Source organism: Solenopsis invicta, chromosome 1, assembly GCF_016802725.1.
Source record: "Solenopsis invicta isolate M01_SB chromosome 1, UNIL_Sinv_3.0, whole genome shotgun sequence".
Lineage (NCBI taxonomy): Eukaryota > Metazoa > Arthropoda > Insecta > Hymenoptera > Formicidae > Solenopsis > Solenopsis invicta.
The window spans coordinates 19,268,560-19,288,849 of NC_052664.1; the positions used below are offsets into that span (position 1 = coordinate 19,268,560).

The 20,290-nt window shown below is 35.5% G+C and overlaps 4 protein-coding genes across 5 annotated transcripts; 2 read left to right on the forward strand and 2 right to left on the reverse strand.

Moving 5' to 3' along the window:
- Positions 1-219: 219 nt before the first annotated feature.
- LOC105201135 (nuclear pore complex protein Nup214) lies at positions 220-7,246 on the reverse strand. Of its 2 annotated transcripts, XM_026132861.2 has the most exons (5): positions 7,027-7,246; positions 5,296-5,598; positions 976-5,182; positions 563-737; positions 220-481 (listed from the first exon to the last, which is right to left on the reverse strand). In XM_026132861.2, the coding sequence occupies exons 1-5, from the start codon at positions 7,057-7,059 to the stop codon at positions 454-456; spliced, it is 4,746 nt and encodes a 1,581-aa protein (XP_025988646.1). In that variant the 5' UTR covers positions 7,060-7,246; the 3' UTR covers positions 220-453. The 2 variants fall into 2 exon arrangements, with proteins under 2 accessions (XP_025988646.1, XP_025988647.1); XM_026132862.2 differs by lacking the exon at positions 7,027-7,246 and having other exon boundaries at positions 5,376-5,517.
- Positions 7,247-7,713: 467 nt separating this feature from the next.
- Positions 7,714-9,116, forward strand: LOC105201134 (UDP-N-acetylglucosamine transferase subunit ALG13 homolog). Its single transcript, XM_011169034.3, has 3 exons — positions 7,714-8,023; positions 8,273-8,596; positions 8,698-9,116. Exons 2-3 carry the CDS (start codon positions 8,507-8,509, stop codon positions 9,112-9,114), a joined length of 507 nt encoding a protein of 168 aa, XP_011167336.1. The 5' UTR covers positions 7,714-8,023; positions 8,273-8,506; the 3' UTR covers positions 9,115-9,116.
- An 84-nt stretch (positions 9,117-9,200) lies between these two features.
- Positions 9,201-12,299, reverse strand: LOC105201133 (succinate--CoA ligase [ADP/GDP-forming] subunit alpha, mitochondrial). The gene is made up of 7 exons (XM_011169033.3): positions 12,133-12,299; positions 10,931-11,166; positions 10,636-10,857; positions 10,454-10,558; positions 10,205-10,384; positions 9,938-10,072; positions 9,201-9,844 (listed from the first exon to the last, which is right to left on the reverse strand). Exons 1-7 carry the CDS (start codon positions 12,167-12,169, stop codon positions 9,761-9,763), a joined length of 999 nt encoding a protein of 332 aa, XP_011167335.1. The 5' UTR covers positions 12,170-12,299; the 3' UTR covers positions 9,201-9,760.
- Positions 12,300-12,835: 536 nt separating this feature from the next.
- LOC105201132 lies at positions 12,836-19,736 on the forward strand. The gene is made up of 13 exons (XM_011169032.3): positions 12,836-13,125; positions 13,576-13,767; positions 13,875-14,313; positions 14,387-14,514; positions 14,602-14,717; positions 15,439-15,575; positions 16,019-16,140; positions 16,269-16,398; positions 16,478-16,712; positions 16,793-16,948; positions 17,031-17,216; positions 17,298-17,380; positions 17,451-19,736. The coding sequence occupies exons 2-13, from the start codon at positions 13,584-13,586 to the stop codon at positions 17,578-17,580; spliced, it is 2,046 nt and encodes a 681-aa protein (XP_011167334.1). The 5' UTR covers positions 12,836-13,125; positions 13,576-13,583; the 3' UTR covers positions 17,581-19,736.
- The last annotated feature ends 554 nt before the right edge of the window (positions 19,737-20,290 follow it).

Consider the following 20,290-nt stretch of genomic DNA (forward strand, 5'->3'; position numbering starts at 1 on the left):
TAAATTAAAACAATGATCCATTAAACTAGATTAATCTAGCTTTATTTTCTTGTCATTTGACATATGTAAATTAAACGAAATAGAAGATATAATTCTAAAATTATAGAAACAATGAAAACAGGAAAACTATACATTTAAAAAAAAGAGTAAAATAATCGCAATTATTTTTTGGCGCATTAAATTATGGTTTTTATTCAGGCTCAAATTATAATTGAATTATTTTTTCGATTTAAATGGAAATTTTTTTATTGTAAAATTTAGATCTGTTCTCATTTATTACAACGTACAAGACATGATAGAACGTGATCCTTCATAAAAAGTATATCTTTTTGAATATACAATAAAACAGTATATATACATGATTGTAATTAAATAATTCCTTGTTTAGATAACAATTTTGTATTCTGCACACATGACAGTTTTGGAGGTAAATCTGCCGCAACCATATCTTGTTCATCTCCAACTGGAGAACGAGCTGCCGCTGAAAGAAGATTATTAAATTATATCTATTTTATTATTTTATTAACACAATCTAAAATTAATTGATACAAAAGCTACATACGCAGTGAATGTTGGTTTCTCTAGTTCTGGATTTTTCTGGGCTAAGCTACCGAAACTGAGACCACCTGGTTGATTAGCTAAGGATTCAAATGTACTGCTGCCTGCCACTTCGCCAAATACTTTTGGCATATTTTCCATTGTAGAGCCAGCTTGCATAGCAGGTGGACTTCCAAATCCTATTTATAACATTATAAATAAGATTCTTATTATAAATGAACAGTAAATGCTGGATAACACAATTACTTCATATAAAGTTTTCTATAAAACTAATTTGAATATTATTTGTACATTTGAGTTGAAGTTCAAGAATTATAAAGTACATAAGAGTTTTCAAATTATTCTCTAAAAGTAAATATATAAACTATTATGTAAGCATTTTGAAAACATTATAATAATATCAGCTATTTTATTTACCCATGCCAGGAGACTCGAACGTAGGGGGTGAGCCAAAACCACTACCTCCGAAAACGGGTTTTGCTCCGCCGAAGATAGGTGACGATCCGAACACTGGCTTGGCGCCAAAGGCAGGAGTTTGTCCGAAAGCGGGTTGACTGCTAAGTACAGGTTGCTGTATGGGAGATGTGTTAGCCACAGTAGATCTGAAGACATTTGCGCCCACGGGGGAACTACTGACTATCGCTGGCGACGTGTTGCTCGTCGGACTTCCAAATGGAGAAGCAGGTGGGTTTACTGCTCCACCAAATACGATATTGGATTTCGGGGCATTGGTATCGAATATGGATCCCGATGACGATCCGAATCCCGTTGCGTTACCCCCGAAAATATTTCCGCTCGGAGAAGTCGATCCAAAGATAGAATTCATGCTATTGCCTCCGAATATAGAAGTATTCGAAGAGGTAGCAGGTGTATTGGAGAACACAGAGCTTGAAGCATTTCCAAACGGTGTCGATGCAGGACTGATTATTGGTTTTCCAAAAATATTCGCCGTCGACGCGGGTGTTTGAACACCCGGGAATTGCGCGTTCGATACCGGAGGTGCTATCGGACTCTTACCGAACGCCGGCGTGATCGAGGTCGTCGTCGTCGTCGTCGTCGTCGTCATCGTCGTCATCGTCGTCGTTGTCATCGTCGTCGTCGTCGTTGCCGTCGTCGTCGTCGTCGTCGTCGTCGTCATCGCAGGCATGCCGAATGAGATTGTGGCCGCGGAGGATGTATGGCCAGAGGTGATCCCAAAACTCGTAGTTGGCATACTAGTGACAGTGGTCTCGCCGAATGGTTTACTTAAAGAGGTCTGGAAAGGAGACACAGTACTGCTCGCAGGCATCGTCGAAGAGCTGGTGGTAATGCCAGTTGATGTGTTTACGAATCCGCTGAATACCGATGCAGTGGTCGGCGCTAAGGTTGAACTCCCGAAAGTAGATGTAATCGACGGGAAAGAAACTGCGCCGAAAGTAGTCGTAGCGGGCAGTGTGACTGTCTCTGGTACTGTCGCTGTATTCTTCACGATGGTCTGACCACCAAATATCGATGTTGCGGCTAACGAAATTGGAACCTGAACTGCAGTACCAAAGAGCGGTGCTTTTACTTCAGGCACAGTAACTTTTTCGATGACGACCGAACTAGTAGATGGTATCTCCGTCATTGGTTTGCGAACGGCGTTCGCATCTACAACGCTAATGGTAACCCCGCCAAGAGTCATAACGGATGTAATGGCAGTCGTCGCAGGAGCCTGTGCTGTAATAACAGGTGCTGGTGCAGCAAAACTCATGGAAGTCGTGATCGCATTTATCTTTCCATCCGCGGTATTGCTCGAATGATTAGCCGATTGAAAAGTTAACGTGCTGGGTGTTGCTAAGGATAGAGCTGATAGGTCTATCGGTGTTTGCATTGGTATTGCTTGAACTGTTATTGTGGGTTCTACAATAGAAGTGTTAGGTAAGGATTTTGAATAAGCGAAGGACATCATATCCAGCGCAGTGGAAGACGAACTTTTCGCGATAGGTGAAGCTATATTAGGCGTAGCGAAACTGAACGTGGAAGCAGCATCTGTTTTTACAGCTGGCACTGTAGAGAGCGAAAGATTACGTGCGATTCCCATACGTGTGGTCTCTGTTAATGGATATTCTGTTGACATGAGTTTGTCCTTTAGCAGTCCGGTCGAGAATAAAGCAGATTCTGAAGTTTTAGATACGCTATCATTGCTCGCCGATTCCTTATTGTTCCTGGCAGTTGCATCTGTAAGGAGAGATTTCGAAAAGAGATCTTGAGATTTCGAAACCGGCGTTCCAAATGTGATAGACGTCGGGAAATTAACGTTGAGCTCCTGTTTCGGTTTAGATTGGGACACTACTGGCACGACAGGCTTTTTGTCCGTTTGCTTGGTAGAAATCGTACCGGAAAAAGAAATGGTCGTTGGGACTAACTTCTGTTGAATTTTGTTCTGCGTGACGATACCGTTCGTGTCAGGCGAACCGATTCTCGCAACGATACTGTTCAACGAAGCGAGGGGACTTTGCGATTTAGTCTGCTTCTCGACTGGCTGCTTGACGGTGATACTCTGTTTAACAATTGGCGGCTCGATTTTAGTCTTAGCCTCATTGATCACAGGATTGAGAGATGCTAGAGAAGACAGCGTAGCCTCCAGGCGATCCTGAATCGGTGATGGATTGACCGACTTGATAATTCTCGGAGATGATTCGGTGAGCAACTCCCTTAGCTTGATCTGCTTCTCATATGTGAAACTTAAAGTTTTTGAAGCGATGTTTTTGCAGCGGGTTTCTATAACGTCGGTCTTTCCTCGAATAACAGACGCTGATGATTTTGGTGCACTCACTTGAAGACTCGCCATTGAGCGATTAAGATTGGACACGCCACCACTCGACAGTGAGCGATTGAGGGATTTCCATCGCCGCAAAATTTGCTCGAGCTTCTCTTTTTCCTTTGCGATAATCTTGTTGTGCATCAAGAGATTCTGATAAACATACTCCAAACTGGGAATTTTCATTTTTGACTTTACTTGCGCTTTGTGCTCCGACCATTCCAGATCTAAAATTTTACTAACTTGATTTAACTGCGTTTGTGTGTAATAATACCATCGCTGCAGATCCGCTATTTTACTGTTCTCATTGCAGTTTCTAGTGGTGATATCAACACTAGCTGCATTCTTCGATTTAGTTTCTTCAACCCATGCGAATGATTGGAGTAACAAAGCCTTCAAGTACGCTATGTCGCTGGATAAACTATTTGTCGTGTCTTTTAAATCTCTCAAGAACTGTTCTATGACAACGGACATCTCTCCGAGCTGTCTCTTTTCTAGGTCCGTACCACATTCCCACACCTGCGGTTCCAGTCTATTTCGCAATTCTTTTTCAAATAACGCCTGCTCCTGTATATAAGCTCGCATTCGTATATTATCATCAATAGATGCTTTCTGTTCTGCTACTTGCGACGAGCTAATTACTTCCTTATCGGCAACTAATTTGATTTCTGTCTTCGTAGGCTCCGACACAGACGGTGTATCTTTAGGTATAGTCTGTTTTACAACCATTTGCGGCGCAGCTTTTTCTTCTTGTGGTTTTGGCTGCTCCGCTTGTTGTTCCACAGACGGTTGAAAGAATCCCGCGGCTTTCAAAGAGTCGCCAAATATATTTGACATCGGGGGAGGTTTTGGTCGTTCCGGCACCACTTCCGGTTGTTTCGGACGTGGCGTGCTGGTCATCGCGGCATTCATGTTAAACGAAATTTCCACGGACGAAGCATTAGACTGTGACGGTGTTGGAGGCGTGATAATTTCTGTTGGAGGAACATTGATGGTAGGACAGTTTGGTGCCAGATTAACCATGTGAAAGCTGCACAATTTCCCGGACGTTCCAAGAATATGCAAAATAGGTACTGGATTCGGCAATGTCGACTCTGTACCCCATGGTAACCTGTTGATAGGAGACTTGTCTATAGCCAAACCCAAGGGATAAATTTCTGTAGTTCTCATCAATGGCAATTGAGCCCTGCCACTATCAACCAATTGCCACTGATTCCAATTTGCGCCACCATCTGGAGTGCCTAACACAGCTATCTCGCTGCTAGTGCTACTGCCCGCTATAATAAGTCCCCATTCTGGCACATGCTCGAAATAATAGCGCGGAATGCTGTCCTCTCCCTCGGCGTCGGGAAAACCGAACGTAATATCTTCGTAACATGTAAATATAGCGTTTGCTTCTCCTTTCGGTGCATCAACAATGAGAACGTTTATTTGCCGCTCGTTGTTTAAATACGCGACACAAAATTGATAATTGCTTAGCCACAGAATGTTAATCACCTCTCCGATGGATGGCGAAGGGCCCGCGATAGTTCTAGCGACCTTCAAAGTATCCGGTTTCAATTGTACAATGTCTCCATTCTTGCATCCCACTGCTATTTGCTTGCCTTTAGGACTCCAAGCTGCGCAGAGAGCCTGTTGCTCGTTTGACACTTTAGAAAGTACAGATACTTTTGTTATTGAATTTTCTCTTGCTTCTTCCTCTATCTTCAATTGGAAGCTACCAATAATACAGTCGCTAGTAACAATACAAAGCATCACAGGTATAGTAGGGTTCCATCGTATGTCTGTTATGTAGCTATCTGGTTTGTTTGATGGTGTTATTTCAAGCAACAGGTGGAGACTCTGAAAATTAACACATTGATTAATGATAAATATAGAACTTTTAGATTTCTATAGTACTGAATAAAATGCCAAGATGTTTTTAAGACTTCAGCAAAAATATGCTACGTGCATACATTTCTAACTAGTGAATGGGCATCGTATATCAATACTGTGGGCTTCAATGCTATGCCTATAGCGATATAATTATAATCACAATTAATTGCAATCTTTGATATAACGCCTGGCAACTGAAGCTCTATCCTCCACTCTGCATTGTTCTCCTCCTCTGGTTTTAAGACAGTAACTTTATCATCATGTCCTATGTAAAGCAGTCCTCGTTTTTTGTCAGCCACAAGAAGATTGCAAGCAGGAGGAATGTATGCAGGAGTCTTCAAGTCATATACTTGAGATGTATTTGATTGTTTAAATAGAAATTCCTGAAAATATAAAATAAATATAAAAACAACAGTAAGAAAAATGGATGTGGGGGAAAGAAGGAATTGAGGAAGTACAAGCGTTTAAATACTTAGGCTTTATATTAAATAATAGGGATAGTTATAAGGAACATGTAAAAGAATTATGTGGTAAAGGTAGAATAGCAGTAAGGAAAGTATGGAGATTAGGAGAGAGAATTTGTAGAAACGACATAAAGAGGAGATGGATATTGTTCACATACCTGGTGCAAAGTGTGATGGCGTATGGAGTGGAAATCTGGGGATGGACAAAGATCGAAAAACTAGAGAAAATAATGATGGACTACGTCAGGTGGATGTTTAGGCTGGATTTTTGTACATCAAAATACATCATCTCAAGAGAGCTGTTAATGGACAAATTAAGAGTTGGATGGGGGATCAAAGCAAGGAGATATGAGAATAGAATTAAAGTAGGGAGAGCTGGAGAAATAGTTAAGGAGTGTTGGAAGGAAAAAGAGCAGAACAACTGGAGTGATATGTATGGGATAGAAAGAGAGAGATACTATAACAGGAATGGCTGGGAAACAGAAGCAAAAGAGGTAAAAGAAGACGTGGGAGACGATTTGAAAAAGGACTTAATTGACAGGGAAAGAGATACTCAGAGGCAATGGGAGAACAAAAAAATTAATACAGCAAGATACAATAGGAGATATAAGAAAATAGGGTTAGATGTGAAGTTGCCGAATTACTTAGAAAGTAGGAATGTAGAGGATTTAAGCAGATTTTATAATATATGTACAATTTATAAATATTTTTTTAAATATTAAGCACAGCTTACTGAACAAGAAAAAGTCTAAAAAATACTAATAGAACTAGAACATGATTTTGCATGAATTCAGGAACACTCTGCATAAATGTACCTCATAATAATAATTAAAAAAAAAAAAAAAAATATATATATATATATATATTCTTGTTCTTGTATTGAGAACAAATGCACAAAATTTATAAAGATTACTTTATTTCACGTTTGAGGACTACTTAAAAGGGGCTACTTAAAAGGGATCATATAAAAGCAAAATTATTCAAAAATTTAATGCAGAAAAATTACTTTATTATTTGTTTCACCATTGAGATACTTAGATCATACAAAAGTGAGATATTAGACGAATTGATGTGCAAACGTATGAACAATCTAATTAATCTGTTGTATAGATATTTTAAAGGTCAATGTGTCACTTGTGCGAGATTATATCTGTTGATTTTTCGTAAAATCGCCCAGGCAAACAACGCCCCGCGAAGAATCGAATAGAAGGACGTGAAACAAATTTTTTTAAGTGGATGTGTAGCTTCTAAAGACGATTTTTAATACAACTTGTTTGCCGGTTTTATTAACGATCCATTTGGAGCATACATGCAATTCCTCTTGTAAAACAAAATAATGAGAGATACCTGCACGTATATGGGATCCAAAGCCGTCTTCATTTCTACAATATTTTGCAGTTGCTTCTCTTAAACGACTAACAACAGCGATAAATAAGATCGACCTCGTTAACCGCGCTTCCACCGAATTTCAACAGACGTACTGAAACTAGCACTGACATAGCAACTTGTATGATGGTCACTCGATAGAAGACGGTTATGCAACGGTTAAGCGACGATTGCAAAGACGATTGGTTCCTGCTTTTAGATCTGGCAAATCAAGAAATTGGAAGAGTTTCATTGGAGCATTGGAGCAAGTTTGCTTTCTCGACCGACTCTGAGTCGATGGTCTGTTCTTTTTAGTTACAAGAGAAGAAGAAACTGTTCAAGAAATACAGCTAAAAGCAATAGACTATCAATAGAGTCCTATATAAAGAGAGAAGCGACATCGAACCCCCACCACAACCTTCAGTATCCAATTGAGTCCTCTACCACCATTTTGGGACCGCTCTAATGTCATCAAACACCATTCGTATCATTCTACAAACAGCTGTGGTCACAATATGGCTGCTCGCTTAGCCAATCAAGTATCAATCAGATTACCAATCAGAGCTTCGGACATCAATGTCGCTTCTCTCTTTATATAGGACTCTAACTATCAATAGAATCGGACAAATAAAGGCGACCTTGCTCCCCGATGATATTTTTGAACGCAGCTCAGCTAACTGAGCTAACTGCTGATGAGAACGGAGCTCGTATCAGCTCGTATGTCTGGAGGTCATACATAATGGGTCATACATACTTTAACCTTTAATAACCGGCTTTTTTTCTTATAAAAAAATTTGGATAAATAGAAAACAGGTTGAATCATTAAAACTTGAAAAACAAATATAAATAAATATAGGTAACTTCTAAGTTACATGGCGCTACAAAGGGTTAACGCGATTTAAAAATTGTGCATTTAAACGCATTTAAACATAGAATCGAAGTACGAATATACTGCTTGTGATCTTTTTAGGTTGACAAGGTATTTAACATACTTGTTAAATAATGTGATAATGTGTCAAAATTGATTAAATATTGGATCAAGAGGCCATGTTTTCACATTTACATAATTTTATGCACCACAATCAGATATATGAGTGCCACTGATGATTAGATAATTTAAAAAGGAACGGCCTGTGTATTAATCCAAATTCCACTCAATCTATTTGATCAAAATTCTTTATATAATCAAGATTGAAATCAGAGTTAATAATTTAACATATTTTTTTAGCTCTATTTTTTTATCCTTTCAATTTCATGCAAAATCTGAATAATTATCTGAACGGGAATTTATTAAAAGCATAAAGTGGAGAATCAGATTTACTGGATTAACCTCTTCTCTCGGTGGATATATTTTTCACATGTATAATACTTTAATCAATCCAATCGAAATTTTAAAAGCAAAAAAATTAAGTAATAAATAAGCTGTTGTTTTAATGTATTGAAACAATATACATGACGAAATATGATGTCAAATAAAACTGTGTTTGTCACGGTTGGCACGACAAAATTTGATGATCTGATAACTACAGTTCTGAGTCAGACAGTCCTAGAGGTAGCATATATACAATATTTACATTTTACCATTATTTACATTGCTTTCTTTTCATGTACCTGTCAGAAAGTACGTCATGTTTACAATTAATATGATTTTAGGCTCTATCTGCACATAATTACAAGCATCTGATCTTACAAATTGGCAACAGCAATTTAGAACCGGATTGCACTGCACGTTATGGTTTTGATAAGATAGAAACTTTTAGATTAAGTCCATCCATTGGGGAATATATGCAACTGGCAGATCTTGTGATAAGCCATGCAGGTGCAGGCAGTGTGTTGGAGGCTCTAGAAAAACGCAAACACTTAATTGTAGTGATTAACGATCTCCTAATGGACAATCATCAGATTGAACTAGCTGAGCAGCTGTACAAAGATGAGCACTTGTATTATTGTACTTGTCAAAATTTGTTGAACACTATACAAACAATGGACTTGGCGAAGTTAAAGCCATTCACCAATGACAAAAGTGCAGATATAGCTAATTTTATCAATAAAATAATGGGATTCAATTAACGATGTTGAGATGTTTTTTTTAGCCTTTCACTGAACAAGGGAATATATGGTTTTATATCGATGTTTAAAAAAAAAGCAAATAGCTGTGGGAACAAGCAGCAATATTTATATATATATTTGAATTCTTAACATGTTTTACAATAAGGATACATATTCCATAAAGTTAGATTCATTACCATAATATATTATATGCTTGATATAATTTACAATAGTACATTATACACTTAAACAACCGTTCCTCAAAAAACTGTTTACATATAGAAAAATTTATAACTCTGCAATAGTCAAATCGTGACAGATCAATGGCAGTTTTAACGTTCCCTCAGATAACACATAAATTATTCTTTGCTACTTAACGTAACAATTAATTCTGCAAAAGTATTATAAAGTTGTTCGCGCTGTTAAAATAAATCCAGCTCTCTTTAAAAAATATCAGTTATCTTCTGTGTAATCTTTAGCATTGATCACTGTCCTATAGTAATGAGAACAATTGATACAACGTTAGCAAATAAAATAATTTTTATATTTCAATGCACTACTATGTTCTGTGAGTTATTGCTGTTATGGCATACTTTCAATTTATTTTTCTTGTAGACGTTTTACATGGACATGAAGAGAACTACACAGAATTATAGTAGTATGTGCTTCAATTAATCAAACCAAGGCGTGTCATTTCCTTCAGAAGTTCATTACCCATTTGTGCAGGACTCCTTGTTACTATTACACCAGCCTAGTAACAAAACCCATGAATATATCGTTTGATTTAAAAAATTATTTAAATTATGATTAATGGTATAATGGTATAATAGCAAGTTTCACTCACTTTTTCGAGTGCATTAATCTTGTCTTGCGCCCCGCCCTTTCCTCCTGATATTATGGCACCAGCATGTCCCATTCTTCGTCCAGGTGGTGCAGTAAGACCAGCAATAAATGATACCACTGGCTTAGCTTTTCCACCCTATGACATAACATGTATAAAATAAATAAAATACGACATACTAATCTAATAAAATTTCCAGGATGAGTGCAAGATAATATTTGATTAGAATTTAGAAGATTTAAGTATTAATAATTCTAAAAAGTAACTAACAGTATTTTTTTCGATGAGATATTCTGCTGCAAATTCTTCTGCGCTGCCTCCAATCTCTCCTATCATTATAATACCGCCGCAATCTGGGTCGGTAAGAAATACATCCAAACAGTCAATGAAATCGGTACCATTGAACGGATCGCCGCCAATGCCGACGCATAATGTTTGCCCAAGTCCCGCCTTCAAATACAATACTGTTATTATTTATTGCTACATTTTATGAGCACATCATTTTTGGAATATACTCACAAGTGTCGTTTGATTCACAGCCTCGTAAGTTAGGGTTCCTGATCTCGAGACAATGCCAATCTTTCCTCTTTGATGTATGTGACCAGGCATAATACCAATTTTACACTGCAACATTACAAAACGAGAAAGAATTATACTTCGTTATCAATAAATTCGTAATATGTTTAAAATTATTTCTGTACCTGTTCAGGTGCTATTATTCCAGGGCAGTTTGGCCCAATTAAACGTGACTTATTTTGTTCAAGTAGTCGCCTTTTTACTTTGACCATATCATGTTGAGGAATACCTTCAGTAATACAAACAATTAATGGCATTTCTGCATCAATTGCTTCCATAATGGCTGATGCTGCAGCTGGAGGAGGCACATAAATGACTGTTGCAGTAGCTCCAGTTGCTTCTTTCGCCTATAAGATACAAAAGACAATTTTAAATACCACAGCAGATAAATAAATAAATGTTGTAAAAGAGTAATAATACCTCTTTAACACTCTTATACACCGGTTTACCAAGATGTTCTGTTCCAGCCTTCTTAGGACTAACTCCACCTACTATCTTTGTACCATAATCGAGCGCTTGCTGGCAATGGAAAGTCCCTTGCTTTCCAGTAAAACCTTGACATATCACTTTGGTATTTGCATCAATTTTTAAATTCTTCCTAGTTTCTGTGTAATTAAATCTGACCTGAGAGCGTAATAAACTGCCACAATTTCTGACTGAAAAATTATAAGAATACTGTGATAAATACATGGTGCTAAATTTATTACAATAAAAAATATTCAAAAACAGGAAGGAATAGATAGGATGTTTATTGTTTAAAAATGTTACAAGTATAACATAAATTATATCTCAATATAAAAATTAAAGCAAAAAATTATATATAGAAATATATATAAATCAGTGTGAAATATATTTGTACAGAAAATATTTTTTAGAATCTTATTTTTAGAAAGTAAACATTAGCAATTTTTAAATAACAAACAATAAAATGTGTGTGTGTGTGTGTGTGTGTGTGTGTATATATGTACCTGTTAATAAATTGCCAATATTTATTTTCTAAAAATAAATTTTTAGAAAAAAATATGCCCTGTATAAATAATTTTTACACTAACTATATTTAACAATACTACACATATAAATAAAAAAAGTGTTTATTTTTCTCTTAGAGAGCAGCGAGTTCCAAAATTTCTAGGTCACTTGCTTGCAACTTATCCAATGAGAGAAATCTGACAGAAAACATACCTGTGTAAATTGAAACATATATTCTGAGAGGAAAAACAGCAGAGATTAAAGTGCATAAAGAAAGAAGGATATCGCTAACTCTGTGTGGGAATTATCGCCACGGGGGAAGGGTCGCGAGATTATTACGGTGAGAACAAATCATCCAATTGCTTTGCGTACGAGCTACGTAATACATCGTTCCTAATTAGTAAAACACGCATTTCCCAACAAGGCGCGACCTAGCAACGATCATGTCTTCCCTTATATAATGAAATGTTATCATAAATGCGGGCTGTCAGCATTATTTTTAGTCCGTTCATAGGTTACGCGTGGCGTAACCAGCGGAAGACAAAAAATCTCGAGGGCATTGCCGTCAAAACGTGTAAAAGTCAGAGAGAACATCGATGAAGGTGCAACGCGAGGATATTCTAGGACATACAGGATACGCCGCGAGGACCCACCAGCGAATTTGGAAAACGACCTGGCAACCACAGCCATCTTTTAGCTTGTCCTTTCAGCTGAGGAGGCAATGCTCAAAATTGAATTAACACCGGAGCACCATTGATAGTACTAACTAGTCACTACGTTCTGACAAGAAGGTCAAGTCCAGGAAAAGACACAGACAGGAGATGATACCGGTTGATCGACAAAGTTGCAAGAACGTAGAACCGAAGATCGCGCCTCGATCGCCTCATCTGATTGGCTATAAGCATGTAACATTTATTTTATTGGCGAATTTTAAATTTGTCCATTAACGTCGTTTATTAATTAACTAGATATATATTGGATATTTTATTTATTTTTGTAATAGTATAATATCATCAAGGCCTTACACAATATTGTCTATGTATATACGTGCTGGAAAGCGCTTCATAACTTTTAAAAATCGAAACATTTATTTTTACTCTATCTTATGAAACAAAAAACTAATTTCTGCACTAAAAAAAATCTATAAAAAAAGTGAAATTAGAATGTATTTTTTATTAGACGATAACAAAGTTTTCTAAATTAAAAAATAGTTTGAGGATAGCACCCTAAAGTGTTGACGGTGTTGACATATATCTTATGCGCAAGAGACTTAAGGAACGTTGGAAAGGTAGCATGCTGTATGATCAGCGGAACACTTCCGGGAGTTAGTATAGTTGACAATATGCACGATTGATGGTACTGCCGTTGCCGAATGTGCATTGCCGAAGAGACGGTCTGTGCCAGTCTACATAAATTCTTTTCGATTTCATTATCATTATTACTGACATAAGAATTTAATTATATCCACGTTTTTACATGGATCGCAATTCAATCAAATTCGCAGTGCCCCGGTCACGAAGGTAATATCGGCGCGTGTACGAAGCATGATACGGGCGACGGCGGTATCGCGGAAAATAAATCTGATAAAAATGACGTGGTGAGAAGATACGCTTATCACTTGACGGGAGCGTCGAAGGAATTACAAGGTAAATGCACTTTCGGCGCACTCCGAATTATTCCATTCGCGCTATCGATCCGAGATTTTATCGCGCGAACACGTACAGCGAGATCCCGGAAGTACGCCGAAAAATTTCCCCGGCCCCGGCCCCGGCCGTGCCCGAGCCCGACTTTCTTCCCTGTAATCCGATACGGTTCTCGGAAAAGTCGTGCGTAATGCGTTGACGTTGAAGAACGGGAAAATCCTTCAACTCGTCAGGGGTCGCGCTTCAATGCGGATTACCATCGTATTCTAAATTCGCGTCCGAAAAGAAATTCATTTTTATTATCTCTAATTTTGCCCGTGCCATTCCTATTTTGGTACAGTGCCGATTATTGCGATTCCGCGAGTACTTCTGCTTTAAATGTTATGCAACGAAATGCGCTTGATCTGGCTGGTGTTGCGTTGTAACGCGCTGTATTGTTATCGCCTCGCGTAGAAAGTAGGATGGAGGAGAGCACAAGCTCGGAAAATGTCTGGCACAAGGGCAAGCCCGAGGAGCAGAGTGAGCTGTTTCAAGGAGAGTCCACTACCGCGTCTGTAGAAGCTAACTCTACGTCGTTGGCTGATATATTTGATACGGCGTTCACGTCAACGGTTGATCCATCTCCACAACCTCGGTTTCCTTCAGGTACAAGACTCGACAGCTTCTTTGTCAGTCTGCACATAAAAGCTCTTTTATGTACAGATCTCTCTCGTTACGATGCAATACGAATCATATTCACATCTCACTTCCAGGTAATGAAATGGAATATGAGCATTTATTTGCGGAAAGTGATATTGAAGAATCAGATGTAACGGCTATAGGTCCTTATACAAATGCAGCTCATCCTACTGCTTCCGAGAACAATTTTGTTTATGGAAATTATTTAGCACAGCAAGATGCAACTGGTGATTCGCAGGAGTATTGGCAGTCTGATCTCTTGAATTGCAACATGTGCCAAAATAGACAAGAAAGAAACTCTAAAAAAGATCCTCCGACTCGACAATTGAATAATTCGTGTGAGGAAAGAGTGTGTGATAATTACAGGAGAAAAAGAATTTTGCACGATCGCGATCTGACGGTCAAGCATAAAACTAAAAGGAGTGACGAGCAAAAATTATTGAATGGCCAACAGCCAGATAGTTTGAGTATAGCTGGACCATCTAGATTGTCAGATCATCCTATTTCTAACAAGTATTTATTTGTCTCTGTTAATATTTATACAGCTGTTATTTACCATATATACTAATAAATTATTACTTTTTAGTATAACGCGATCAGTGGAAAACACAGATGTTTCACAAAATTTAAGAAGTGATAATGCCAATGAGTCTAATAGTTTGTTTCATTCAGTTATATCAAATGTGATGTCTCTTCAAGAAATACATTCATCTCGTACGTTTTTAAAAACATTTAATATATTAAGATTGATACATATATAAATTAATGATTATTAATCTGTTAATTTCATGACTTTAATAGAAAGTGACGATACGCCATCGGCGCCAGATTTGCAGTTAGATTGGTCCTCCAGTAGCGATAGTGATGATGAGGATGGTTCAGTTAAAGTACTTGGAACTGTTAACCATAATGCCAAGGTATGTTAATATTTTTAAATATAAAAAATACACTAAAAAAGTTATTGCTAATAACAGACTAAGGTTAAAAATAACAGGGCTAGGGTGAAAAGTAACAAAGGTAAGTTGTAACATTTATATAAAAAAATATGAACAAGATAAAAGTGTAAGAAAGGAATAGAGATACATGATGACCGTGACAATAAACTTCTATCTTTTTTTTATGTTCTTGTATTTTATTCATAATATTTTTTTACATGGATATTACAACTTACCAGTGTTTCTTTTAATCTTAATCTTCTCTACATGATTAGCTAGGTAGACTGTATTTAATCTTTTTGATATGAAAAGTGAATAGAGTTTCTCCATATAAACTTGTTCAATATGTGCGCGTGTGTGCGTGTGTGTACGTGTGTATATGTATCTTTTGTTCATAAAAATTGTTAAAATCAAAACAGAATATAATTAGTCTTTTAATATTCTGCTGTTGTGCTATTCTGCTGTTATATAGTATTTTAAAGGTATTGATGGCTATAAAAATCTTCATATTATATCCTTTCATATCGAAAAGATTAATAATATAACAATAATTTCAGTATGTTACATCTTTGTCATGAATGTCTAAGATTATAGCGATAAAAGAAGCAGAAATAAAAAACTAGCACAAGACACTGTAGAAAAACTTAATGTAGATACTGTGAAAACTTTATGTTGAAGAACACATTTTTTTATAATGTTATAGAATTCATTAGAAAATACAAATGAAGATAATCGTACAGTCACTGTAGTTGACTTAACTGTAGAATCTGATGAAGAGCACACATCATCTACGCCAACAAATCCTGTAGTTAATCCATGGTCAGCAGATTATAATCATAGGTGAGCACTACATTCTTAAAGATGTACAATATCAGTTAAAGTCCAGTATACATTACTAGCACTGGAGATCTATAGTCTATGTTACATATAGTATAGATTTTCAGTAAAATGCAAAGCATATCGGATCACGGTCCAAAAATTATCAAAATTTAAGGTTTCTTAGGTTTTTATTGTTTCTTTGCCAATGACAAAAAACTTTGTTAAAATTAACTGCAAAATTAAAGCAATAAATAATTTAGTTTATAACAGCTTAAGGCTTTTGCACACAAATTTTTATAACGGTAATTGTAAGATATAACAATAATTAATTAATTAATGAGTGTATAAAACAATTTAATTAATCATAGAGTTAACACTTGTAATGTTAACATAGTTATTTTTATCAAATTACTATCATTTTTCTTATTTTTACTGTTATATACACATCATAATTTCGTGTTTAGAAATAATGCCCACTGCATGCATGGATCACCAGATTATTGGAATCATATGCATAATATGCATAATAGAGGCACCTATCACAACCACAGATTGCCTGTTCATACAGGTTATTCATCTGTAGGAGGTATGATCTCTTATTTAGAAATTTGTCTATCAGCTGTTAAAGAATGACATAATTAGAATATGACGTTTCTTATAATGTACTATAAAATGGTATAATATATAAATAAACTTTATTATTATTAAATATAGATGCAGCTACAGAAGTAACACAAGTAAGACCACGAATGCATCCTGTGCAAGAAAGATTATGGATGAATCAACAACGCATGCAAGAGGTACATAGACGAAGACTGTACCATAGATCTTCGTCACATCACACGTTAGTATTTCAATATACTTGTATTCCGTTTTAAGCAAAAGTGCTTTATCTTTATTTATAAATCAAACTTTGTTTTTAGTGCGGGACCATGTAACGCTCACGTGCATTCATCGACGCAACATACTTGTAGAGAGGGAGGAAACAATAGTCCTCCAAACACTCGGTGCAATAATGGAACAGATAACGCGCCGTTTACAGAAAGTTATCTCACATCTCCTATTTTACCGCCGCCGCAGCAACCTACTGTTTACAGTCATCCTGAGGCTCGAGGGCCAGGTTTCTATAGGGGACCATGCCCGGTGTTGCCTATAATCGTAATCTAAAGATTCATGCGAAATATCTTGATGTCATACTTTTTTATATAATTTATATTTGATGTTATATATATTCACAGGTAAATCCTTTGGATAATCAGCCAGTCGACTCGATATCTCCTCTAATGTTACCGATACATCAACATGTACATCATCATATGTATCATTATGATCCACATCAACGATCGTCGCAACGCATGCATCACGTTCACATTAGTTTCCATAATCCCCATCTGGTTTGTTTTCTTTTTATATTGATGAATATGTTATATTAATTGTTTAAATATATTGTATTTTATATTATTTTAACACATACAGCAAGGATCTGGAACGCACCAGATAGTGCCGTTTGCACCGGGTGCAATGTCGGAATTTGTATTGCAAGGATCACGTCGATTGGACAATTATATGCGCATTGTTGATTTGCGACGTATGGCTCATATAAGTTGTGGGGCTACGCAAGAGTCTATTGAAAGCCACACATTCCCTCACAAATATAAACGGGTAAGAATTAACATTTAAACAAAACTTTTTAATATCATTACATTTTATTATAGTATTACAATACGTTACATCTTTTTATAGGTAAAAAAGGTAGAAAATGGGGAGGATGCTATTGAGAAATGTACAATATGTTTATCTGAATTTGAAGATTGCGAACGTGTTAGGTAAAAGAATTTTAGTTCTAGCTTTTATATCTTAATATTATAAATTATAATATTTTATATGTTTTTCTAGGAGGCTTCCATGTATGCATTTATTTCATATTGACTGCGTTGATCGATGGTTATGCACCAATAAACGTTGTCCTATATGTCGAGTGGATATCGAAACATTTCTCCATAAAGAATTTACTACTTCGGCATAGTTTAAGGTTTCCCATATCTGCCTCTTTTTGAAATGTAATCAGGTAACATGTATATGATATCAAATATTTCATGATGGTCCAGCCAGGAAAAAATGCACTGGGTTACCACTACTATTACAGAATAATAATATAAAAATGTTATGGATAATCAAAATAACGAAGCGTCAGCTGAGTTCCTCAAGAAGACAAGAAAAGTTGTTGTTCAATTTTAATACATCTAACTATAGTTGATTTTATGCGTCTTGATAATGATAAATTGATAATACTAAATTCATTTATCCAACATTAATGGTTTATTAATATTTAATTTTTATCTTTTTGTTTATAAATATATATATAAAACGAAATCTATATATTATGAGAACGTTTAACATTATATAATTTCATGTGGATATTACATATTTTAGGATATGTAATATTTAAAATATATGTATACACAGGGAGTAACTCGATTTGATTCTGTATTGAATAACTTCTGGTATACAAGATATCTATACATATAAATTATATATATTCAGTGTATTTCAACTTACAAGAGTGTATTGGAGTTTCTATTGTAAATATTTCATTGACTGTATGTAAATTTTTGTAATGCTTGTATTAAATTTGTGACCTTAACAAAATTCTAGTATTACATGTTATACTAGCGATAATTCAAAAAGTAGCTCTGTTCTAATTTTGTCCTGTATATTGATATAACCTTCATTATTAGGCTCTTATTTCATTCTGAATAATATTACCATAGATTTGCATATTAGTGAGATATTAATTTGCATTTGTTACAGGCTGCTATCGATTATCCTCCATGTGAGAATATCGCTAGTGTATTTTTTTTCAAATTACTTCATATTATATTTATTAATACGTTATATTATTTATCTTTTTTTAGGCATTATTCTAATTAAATTTAAACACATCGTCAATTGAAATAACATTGAAAATGATATGACAGGCTTTTATATTTAATTATGAATTTCTACTGAATTTCTTCGATTATCATTACCGTTGCTAAGCCAAAGACTTAGCCTAAGTTATAAGTGTAAACGAATATCTGAACTATAGAACAATTAAGCAATTTTAAATTAAAGATAATCGCCATTGCACCTATGAAAACTACGAAAAAAAAGTCATTGTATATCGTCAGGCCTTATATATATTGTCACTCTTGTATATACGTTCTGTTACATAATAGAATCAAAATAATACTACTGTTCTATAATTGTAACGATTCGTGGTAAAGGCTACTTTTACCACATTAGTACCTTCACACACATACACACACACACACACACGCATATATATATATATATATATACACACACGGTATGCAAGTTAATACCGTGTCGTGAATAATTTTATTTTGTTAATGTGCGATAAAAAGTATATAATATATAATAGGTAATACGTAAAAAAAAATATATATATAATATCATACTTGCAGAATTAACCGTTGCTGGTTTGATAAAAGAAATGAATTGAGAAGAGGGAAGTATTATATATTATTATCAAAAAATTTTTGTGAAATCCAAGATTTTGGTGAAGATCTACTAGATCTTTACCAGATTTTTGCTAGATTATGAATTTTATCGTCTGAACATATAATAACGATCTTGTGTAATTATTTCATTATTGACGAACGATTGTTATCGCGGAAACATTTTTACACTGCCATGTACCAACACTATCCATTACAATTCAGTTATTAGGAGACATATGGAGGAGTATCTCTTTAACGACCGTTTTATTTTACACGACAAATTTTAACGGTTGTTTAATCGAGTACATTAGTAAGTTTTAACTATTAAATTAATATTTCGAAAGTGATATGTAATGCATCCTGTTTCAAGGATTGTGAGAACAAAAGAAAAGATATATTTGCCATATACAATCAAGTAGTTAGATATAATTCTCGACTTCTTATTTTGCGAAATAAGAACAAGTGGATATATACATATATGTACCTCTATATTAATTATAATTACAAGATATGTATATATTATATATATATAGGAAAACAATAATTTTATATACTTTCATATAAATAATAGGAATTTATACTGTATATATAATAAAATAGGATGATAATGCAAAATATTGACTTACTGTTGCAACGCTAGAGTAAACGTTATACAAAATACACGACCCTTAAAAAATGATTACTTTGTTTAATTAAACCCACTGAAAATCATTCAACTACTCCCGTATGCGATGTCGATTAGTGGGTTAATAATGGCCTAAAATGAAAGGGATTCGTAATACGAAATGTCTTTGAATATATATTATTACTATTGCGCGCACAAGATGCGGGATCGATTGCAGCTCTTTCAATATTATACGGTAAATCACCTCGTACGCGGAATCGCTCACTGATGATCATCAAAGATACGTCATTAAAATATCATGCGTCATATGTGTACGTATCGTGATCGTACGAATGATCGTTTCCGAAGCGTAAAATCTTAGAAAAACAAATCCGAGTTGACATTGAAAAAGTAATATTATGGGATATGGAAAAGGTCTTCACGGTTATCTGCTAGTTCAGTGGCGACTGTGATTTTTCCTGATGACTCATGCGGAGCATTTGACGGGACTTTTTAATATTCCACTATTCTCTGACAAAGAGGAGTTCGTTACATTTCTGCGATCACGTATGTACATATGTAGTTCGGTGATAGTTTATATAATATCTAAAGTGATTTATTGCAAATGT

What these genes read in the sequence shown, in the direction of transcription:
- LOC105201135 (XM_026132861.2), bottom strand. Translation starts at nt 7,059, where the DNA reads ATGAAGACGGCTTTGGATCCCATATACGTGCAG. An exon ending in CCCATTCACTAGTTAGAAAT is followed by an intron (nt 5,183 to 5,295) that starts GTATGCACGTAG and finishes GTTAATTTTCAG; the next exon opens with AGTCTCCACCTGTTGCTTGA. An exon ending in GAGAAACCAACATTCACTGC is followed by an intron (nt 482 to 562) that starts GTATGTAGCTTT and finishes ATCTTCTTTCAG; the next exon opens with CGGCAGCTCGTTCTCCAGTT.
- LOC105201134 (XM_011169034.3), top strand. Translation starts at nt 8,507, where the DNA reads ATGATGTCAAATAAAACTGTGTTTGTCACGGTTGGCACGACAAAATTT. An exon ending in TGAGTCAGACAGTCCTAGAG is followed by an intron (nt 8,597 to 8,697) that starts GTAGCATATATA and finishes ATATGATTTTAG; the next exon opens with GCTCTATCTGCACATAATTA.
- LOC105201133 (XM_011169033.3), bottom strand. Translation starts at nt 12,169, where the DNA reads ATGGCTGTGGTTGCCAGGTCGTTTTCCAAATTCGCTG. An exon ending in GAATAATAGCACCTGAACAG is followed by an intron (nt 10,559 to 10,635) that starts GTACAGAAATAA and finishes GTAATGTTGCAG; the next exon opens with TGTAAAATTGGTATTATGCC. An exon ending in ATCTCATCGAAAAAAATACT is followed by an intron (nt 10,073 to 10,204) that starts GTTAGTTACTTT and finishes GTTATGTCATAG; the next exon opens with GGTGGAAAAGCTAAGCCAGT.
- LOC105201132 (XM_011169032.3), top strand. Translation starts at nt 13,584, where the DNA reads ATGGAGGAGAGCACAAGCTCGGAAAATGTCTGGCACAAGGGCAAGCCC. An exon ending in GCCCGGTGTTGCCTATAATC is followed by an intron (nt 16,713 to 16,792) that starts GTAATCTAAAGA and finishes ATATATTCACAG; the next exon opens with GTAAATCCTTTGGATAATCA. An exon ending in GAAGATTGCGAACGTGTTAG is followed by an intron (nt 17,381 to 17,450) that starts GTAAAAGAATTT and finishes ATGTTTTTCTAG; the next exon opens with GAGGCTTCCATGTATGCATT.